The sequence below is a fragment of the Capsicum annuum genome, chromosome 2, assembly GCF_002878395.1.
Source record: "Capsicum annuum cultivar UCD-10X-F1 chromosome 2, UCD10Xv1.1, whole genome shotgun sequence".
Lineage (NCBI taxonomy): Eukaryota > Viridiplantae > Streptophyta > Magnoliopsida > Solanales > Solanaceae > Capsicum > Capsicum annuum.
In genome coordinates, this window is record NC_061112.1 from 130,789,620 (window position 1) to 130,798,204 (window position 8,585).

Here is an 8,585-nt window from a genome sequence, read left to right on the forward strand (position 1 = left end):
CCCCCCCCCCCCCCCCCCCCCCGCCTTTTAGCAATCTTTTAACCTGGTCAGTTTCAGGACATTTAGACATGAGTTAGAACACAGCGGACTTGACCATTTGCCTAAAAATGATATTATATTGAGAGCATACATCAAATGAGTGTACTGAGAGAAAATGAAAATCAAGTTTTAATTTTAGAATGAACACCTCAGACAAATATTGAGTTCCTAACTTTGATCCAAGCTTAGGCTCCATTAAAGCATCCAATCCTCCCTGGTCGAGAATGGCCCCAAAGCTCTCATTTGCCAACTAAATCATAACAACAATAGCTTAGAGGAGAATATAGTGCAACAAATAGAAATAAGACATGAGAAACATCTTGCAAATTAAGTAAGCAAATTTGCACCAGAAACAGGAGGTGGCAGATTATTTATGCACTCAAAGCAAACAAGAGTACTTACTGTTCTTTTCTTTCTTTTTTTTATTGGTTCTTTTTTATTGGTTTCTTTTTGATAAGTGAGAACATTCAATCTCTCTAGAAAATGTACCTTTATCCTAAACTTAGTAGCTACAACATTTTATTATTGCAATCATTGTCCCCTCAGAAGGGGAGCCTTGGAGTAATTGGTAAAGTTACTGCCATGTGATCAGGAGGTCACGCGTTCAAGCCTTTGAAACAGCCCCTGGTAGAAATGCAAGGTAAGGCTGTGTACCCTTGCGGTGGGGCCCTTCTCCGGACACCGCACATAGCTATAGCTTTAGTGCACTGAGCTGCCTTTTTTTTAGTTATTGTCCCCTCGAATGCTTAGATTCTTGTCATCATTAGAATAAGGCAGCATTGCGCGATTTCTTTCCAACATTTCCTTTCAATTCATATAGAATCATATGTTTTGGCAACAACTTTTATGGGAAAGCTAAAACTTGCCACCAACACATTTTTTTTATCTACTGCTCAAAGATAACAGCTTTCCTGAAGGTACCATCTTAGGGACAGGTTTATATTTTATGCTATAGTACATTACTATTACGCTATAATCTGTTCACAAAGAAAAAAAACAGATTTTCACCTCTTGACAGCAAAAAATGCATGATATACATTCTATTGTATTCCAAATCAGCATTGCGCGATTTCTTTCCAACATTTCCTTTCAATTCATATAGAATCAAATGTTTTGGCACCAACTTTTATGGGAAAGCTAAAACTTGCCACCAACACATTTTTTCGATCTACTGCTTAAAGATAACAGCTTTCTTGATGGTACCATCCTACGGACAGATTTATATTTTATGCTATAATATAATACATTACTATTACGCTACAAACTGTTCACAAAGAAAAAAATCAGATTTTCACCTGTTGACAACAGAAAAATGCATGATATACATTCTATTGTATTCCAAATTATACCTTCTCAGTTCCATTTTTGTGGCACCATTAAACTATGAATTCAAAACCTAGTTTTTGGAGCTTGTTCAATTTTTGTAAATTGAAAAATGGAGTTCAATTATATTTTCTTATATTTTCTTGTAGTAGTGGTTGTGGGCGTTGATGGTTGGATAGGGTCATGTCCGAGGGGGTTGGGGTAGGGGGCTATTGTGGGGGCAGGGGAAGAGGAAAGGGCGGGGGTGGGAGGGAGGCCAAGGTTTGGCCTCAGGGGCGGTAGAGGAAGACGCGTGGATAGAGATCGTAGGCTGAGGGTTGGGTCTTGGTATATAGGGACTCTTCAGGGTAAGTCCATAGAGCTTGTGAAGATTCTTAAAAAGAAGAGGATTAATATTGCGTATGTTCAAGAGACCAAGTGGGTAGGGTCTAAGGCTAGGGATGTGGATGGTTACAAGCTTTGGTACTCTGGGAGCAAGAGGCGTAGGAATGGAGTTGGCATCTTAGTAGATGAAGAGCTTAGAGGTCAGGTAGTAAAGGTAAAGAGGATCAGCAATAGGTTGATGACTATTAAGTTCGTCATTGCGGGGTTTACCCTGAACGTGTGTAGTGCTTATGCACCGCAAGTGGGCTTGGATGGGAAGGAGAAGATGCGGTTTTAGGAGGCTTTGGATGAGGTGGTGAGAGGCGTGCCTAGCTCGGAGAAGATTGTTGTAGCAGGAGATTTCAATGGGCACATCGGGGCGTTACCGGGAGGCTTTGGTGATGTGCATGGTGGTTTTGGTTTTGGGGAAAGAAATGAAGAGGGGGCTACTCTATTGGATTTTGCGAGGTCCTTTGGGCTGGTGGTGGTGAACTCGGGCTTCTCGAAGAAGGACGATCACCTGATCACCTTCCAAAGCGCGATAGCCAATACCCAGATTGACTTTTTGTTACTTAGGAAAGGGGATAGGGTGTTGTGTAAGGATTGTAAGGTCATCCCGAGTGAGAATCTTTCGACCTGGCATAGGCTCTTGGTTATGGATTTGGGTATAAAGAAGGATAGGAAGAGAAGAGGTGAGGAGTGTAGACCTAGAATTAAGAGGGCGGCTTAACGCCAGTGAATGCGTGGGAGATAGGGGAGAAGTTGGCGGGAATGGGGGTGTGGGAGTGTAGAGGGGACGTGGATAGTATGTGGGATAGGGTGGCTAGGTGCATCAGGGAGAATGCTAGTGAGGTGTTGGGTGTTTCTAGGGGCCGGGCCGGGCATCATCGGGGGGATTGGTGGTGGAATGAAGAAGTTAAGAAGAAAGTGGAGACCAAGAAAGGGGTGTATGCTAAGTTGGTTGAGAGGAAGGATGCAGAAGAAAAGCGGGTAAACAGGAAAGAGTATAAGTTAGCTAGGAAGGAGGCTAAGTTAGCAGTTATGGCGGCTAAGACGGCAGCTTTTGAGAGCTTGTATGCGGGGTTACAGGAGAAAGGAAGGGGAAAAAAGTTGTTTAGACTCGCTAAGGCTAAGGAGAAGAAGGGTTGTGACCTCGACCAGGTGAAGTGCATTAAGGGGGAGGACGGTACAGTGTTGGTGGAGGATGGCCACATTAAGAATAGATGGCAGTCGTATTTTGATAGGCTCCTAAATGACGAAGGGGATAGAGCTATTGTATTAGGGGAGCTAGAGCACTCAGAGGAGTGTCGGAATTTTAGTTATTGTAGACGTTTTAGGTAGAGGAGGTTAGAGTGGCTGTTCGCATGATGCGAAGGGGTAGGGCGACGGGGCCTGATGAGATACCGGTGGATTTTTGGAAGTTTTCTGGCGAGGCTGGTTTAAGGTGGTTGACTGGATTGTTTAACGAAATTTTCAAAACAGCGAAAATGCCCGAGGCTTGGAGGTGGAGTACTATGATCCCTCTTTATAAGAACAAGAGTGACATTCAGAGTTGCAATAACTATAGGGGTATTAAGTTATTGAGTCACTCTATGAAGATTTGGGAGAGAGTGGTCGGGGTGAGGCTGAAACGGATAGTGTCTATTTCGGAGAACCAATTTGGATTTATGCATGGCCGCTCGACGACGGAGGCAATTCACCTGGTACGGAGGCTGGTGGAACAGTATAGGGAAAGGAAGAAGGACCTGCACATGGTGTTTATCGACTTCTCTTGGAGAAGACATATGACAAAGTCCCCAAGGAGGTGCTTTGGAGATGCTTGGAGGTGAGTGGAGTCCCGGTGGCATATATCAGAGCAATTAAGGACATGTATGATGGAGCTAAAACTCAGGTGAGGACGGCGGGAGGAGACTCAGAGCATTTCACTGTCTTGACAGGATTGCATCAGGAATCTACTCTTAGTCCCTTTTTGTTTGCTTTGGTGATAGATGTGTTGACGCTTCGACTCCACGTGTCCGCTGAACAGTTCCGAAGTAGTGAGGGAAGAGAGGGTTTGTATTACATGTGATGACTGAAGGGATGGTCTTGTTTTTTCCTTTTCTATTTTCCTTCGATCTCAGCTAATCCCCAGCCTCTTCTGTTGCAGTTGCAGTAAAAGGGGCGTATTCAAGGAGAGGTACCTTGGTGTATGCTTTTTGCAGATGATGTAGTTTTGATTGATGAGACACGGGGGGGTGTGAATGATAAATTAGAGGTGTGGAGACAAACTCTTGAGTCTAAAGGGTTCAGGTTGAGTAGGAGCAAGACAGAGTATTTGGAATGCAAGTTTAATGACGTGAGGCTGGAGAATGATGTGGTAGTGAAGTTGGAATCACAGGTGGTATGTAAGAGGGATAGTTTCAAGTATCTCAGGTCCGTGATTCAGGATAACGGTGAGATTGACGAGGATGTCTCGCACCGTATTGGGGCGAGATGGATGAAGTGAAAGCTCGCTTCGGGGGTGTTGTGTGATAAGAAGGTGCCGCCCAAGCTTAAAGGCAAATTCTACAGGGTGGCAGTCCGTCCGGCCATGTTGTATGGAGCGGAGTGTTGGCCAGTTAAGAACTCCCACATTCAAAAAATGAAGGTGGCGGAAATGCAGATGTTGCGTTGAATGTGTGGGCTGACTAGGGGGATAGAGTTCGGAATGAGACTATCAGGGAGAAGGTTGGTGTGACTCCAGTGGAGAATAAGATGCGGGAAGTCCGATTGAGATGGTTCGAATACGTGATGAGGAGGGGCATGGATGTCCCGGTTCGTAGGTGTGAGAGGCTAGCTTTGGATGATTTTAGGCGGGGTAGGGATAGGCCGAAGAAGTACTGGGGAGAGTTGATTAGGCGGGACATGGAGCAGTTACAGCTCACTCACTGAGGACATGACCCTAGATAGGAAGATCTGGAGGACGCGAATTAGGGCAGAAGGCTAGGGTCAGTTTGGGTCGCTAGTGTAGGGAATTACTTGGTGGGGGTATTATTCTTGTTATGATGCCTTGTTTCATGCTTTATTACGAATCTGCTTACTTTTCTTTGTTTTCTAATACTTGTGAGTGTCGTATTTATGTTATGCCATCTTGTTCCATGCTTTACTATGTATTTGTGTAGTATTCCGTGTCTCGAGCCGGGGGTCTATCGGAAACAGCCTTTCTACTTCTTTAGAGGTAGAGATATGGACTGCGTACATCTTACCCTCCCCAGACCTCACTATGTGGGAATACACTAGGTTTGTTGTTGTTGTTGAAAAATGGAGTTCAGATATCTTTTTAAAAAGGCAAACTTTTTTCAAAATTTAACTGAAATAAACCTCCTTGCAAAAGCTCTAAAACTGAACTTGCGAACTCAAAAAATTCCAAAACTTAAGCAAATCCACCTAATTTATAAAAAAACAAACTTACTATCCGAATTCAACATCAAACAATTAAATCTTTTAACTTTTTGAGGATATCAGATAACAGTAACAAAAGTAATTAAACTTTTAAGAATGTCCCAAAATGAAAACAATAACAACTCTGGATCGGTTAAACATTCCATTAGGTAGCCTGGTCTTGACTCTTCTGTGTGCCCTAAGTACCTAATAAAGTTGGAAGAAGAAGCCAAATTTGATAAAACTGTCTTGCCTCTAATGGCATACATCAGTACAATGATGCATTTCTCTCGTAACTTCAATCACTGTACTGCCTTTTAGATATGCATGAGCATGAAGTACTCTTGAATCAATATCTAAATAACTGAATTAACAGTTGTCGTATACCTCTTCTTATTTTCAAATCCTGCATGTTTCCACAGAAGGATATCCACAATATAGTTTTAATCAATAAGTACCACTATTCAATTCTATAACAAACAGTTATCAATCAACCAAACCAATAATTCAGTAAACATAGAAATACACTGCTACAGAGTGCAGCCTACCGCTAATTATAACCACAAATTCCATTAGACACTCCTTCGAACATAAATAACACTTAGCACACAACAAATCAACTATCAGAATACTGAAAACTTCAAAATAGTATTGGAGCAGTCCGTGGAGCTAAGAAATGGATTTCAAGAATACAAAAACTCCATTATTCGCTACTGGAAAGGAGAGTATTTACGGTCGAGCATTTATTCTTCGAGTGAATCAATATATCTAGTTAAAGTGATATTAAGATAATTGATCCAACTCTTGTCATCATTTTCTTCTAGTGTATCAATTGCTGAAGATTTGACAAACATAATTTTGAACCCAATCCTTATTTTGTTTGCCATTGGGGTGTTAGTGGTGCTGCCATTGCTCATGTTCTTTCCCAGTAAATCCTTTCCTTTAAATCAGAAGCTAACAAATTGACATTGCAAGTCATACAGCTTCTACTATCACACTGTTATATTTCATTTAGGTACTTGATATCAATTATTCTCCTATGCAAACTGATGAGAGAAGTTGACTTATTACCTCCTAGTGCGAAAGATCTGCAGTTCATTAGAGGTTGGTTTAGTGGTTGAGGTGTTCAAAATTCACCTTGATGTTTGCAAGTTCTAACTGTAAGAACTACATTTTCATTTTTCGAACCCCCTTAGTGAAAATCCTAGATCCGCTACTGCTCGCCAGATTGGTCTTATTATCTCTTTCAATCTACCTATTTTTGACGTGTACGCTGTCTCTATTTCTATTCTTAAATCGATTATTATTTTTCTTTCATGTTTACATGGCAACGAAACCAGCAAGAAGGGCTAACCACATGTACATCAGAACAAATAGTAAAAATCAGAAAAATTCAATATTTATGCAGATATAGCTACTTCAAATCCTACTTCTCTCTATAGTCATAAGTTTGATTGAATATCAGAGGGATAGACCAGTACTAATTATAAAAAGTTGTCAAACCTGTCAAGCATCCGTAGTGGGTTGAAAATCATGTAGCCATGATTTCTTGCGTGAGAGCTGCGTTGTATGGATGATTATATAGTGCATTTATCACCCCAAAATCGTAGTACTAAATTGACATACACAAAGTATTGTGCTGTGAAACTCCAGATTGCCCTTGATCGTTTCATTGTTGGCTCTTCTATATAGTAGAAATACTACTAGTACAGAGATTGGAGCAGAGGCAGTATTGCGGACAGGGTAAATATTCAAGTATACCAAACAAAACAATTTAATTGTAGCAGATGTGTGTGAGAGAGACACATCTTGCACTCATTTGTTGATGTTTGTACCGGAAATTTTTTACCTTGAAACTGCTTATAGAACTCCCTCGATTGGTAAGAAACATTTTTTGGGGAGGGGAATGGGAGGGGTTCGGTGCAGCTAGTGATCAAAGTGAAATACCAAAAGACCTTGCCCCGGTAGATATGTAAATGCAATTAGCTTGATTGAGGAGCAGGAACTTTGGGCAGTGAAATAATTTCTAATATCTGCTGCAGGACACACAAGTCCAACTTTGCACCAAATACAGGATAACTGAATTCTGGTAAAAATCATGCTCATATATCACCAAGAACAATTCCAGAACAAATTACCAAGCAGAGACAACACGTGGAACTTAACGACCAAAATGAGTGTGAAAAGAAAGGAAGGCGTTTATCTTAACAGAATCAGATTTTCAAAACTCTGTCCAATAGACAATTTTGTTGTACATGAGTGAGGCTTTATGTGGCTAGCAGGCCTATGGCTTGAACAAAACCCTAATCATCGTAGTAAATGAACCGTTGTCATATAAGTCAATACAAGACTCCCAAGACCCATTATTGGTCGTACATCACGCTGATAACACTTTTGGATAGAAGAAAAACTGATGTTGTCCATTCTGTAAGTCCTATGTAGTTGACACCAAAAGTGGTATCTTCAGGACAAATCGACATACGCTCTGATCCCAAGTTCAAGTGGATATGTCAGTGATATAGACCAAGAGTGAGAAGGATAAAAGCCTATTTCTTGCCTTGTACTTTCGGCATAAGGTTTGTTTGATTAGCATTTTGAGTTGCTCACTGGGGATGTAGGCAGTATTTCTGCAATGACCTATTTTCTTCTTAAGAAAACTCTGTCGATGGCCTTAAGGTATCATTCATAAGTCTCGGCTTCAAAAGGACTCCAAAAGAAAACAGAGGTCAGATCACAAACATGGGTCTACTTCTATGAGCCTGTAGCATGGATAAAAGACAACAAATCAAATATTTCGATATTGCACTAAAAGATTGTTGTCAGGACATCCTGCGGCAGCGAGTACTTTTTTTTTAGAATGGGAGTGGAAAAGTGACAAGTTTTCAAGTACAACAAGACACAGGTCCCACTGGTATGCAAGCGAGGTGGCAACACTTGGATGCGCCGAATACTAGTCCCTTCATTTCCCTCCATTTCAATTTGTTTGTTTGTCTTTTTTTTTAGTTTGTTTCAAAAAAAAATGTTTCTTTCTTTTTCGAATATTCTTTAATTTCAATTTTTTATATGAAATGTGTAAGACCACAAAATTAAGGACATTGTATTATATTTTATATATCCTAATTTAAGATCACAAGATTCAAAAGTCTTCTTTACTTTTCTTTTATTTATTGATACCGTAGTACCCAAGCCAGCTTGCGCACACCTCAACAAATTTCACAGAATACCTATCACCTTCTACCAAAAATGGGTATCAGGTAATTCTATCAATCAAGGCTTGAACATATGGAAAGAAATCACCCAGTGTTTTTCTCAGTTAGAAATTGAATTTGAGACCTCACGGTGCTCAACACAACTTCATCGAACTACTAGGTCACACCCTTGAGTGCAAGTTTTCTTAACTTTCTTTAACTCTGTATCAAGTAAAAACCAGCAAACAAGTTCCTAGAGGAAGTACTTGTTAT

At 40.8% G+C, this 8,585-nt stretch overlaps 1 protein-coding gene across 3 annotated transcripts in view; it reads right to left on the reverse strand.

Moving 5' to 3' along the window:
* Positions 1–8,066, reverse strand: part of LOC107859454 (ras-related protein RABD2c) — a 13,606-nt gene extending 5,540 nt beyond the window's left edge. The window contains exons 1-2 of one of the 3 annotated variants that reach the window (XM_016704477.2): positions 6,628–8,060; positions 188–289 (exon numbers count right to left, since the gene is read on the reverse strand). In XM_016704477.2, coding sequence (XP_016559963.2) covers positions 188–235 — 48 coding nt within the window. In that variant the 5' untranslated portion in view covers positions 236–289; positions 6,628–8,060. Of the gene's footprint in view, positions 1–187; positions 290–6,627 lie in introns of all 3 variants that reach the window. The other 2 variants (XM_016704479.2, XM_047406979.1) reach the window with 2 other exon arrangements.
* Positions 8,067–8,585: the final 519 nt, after the last annotated feature.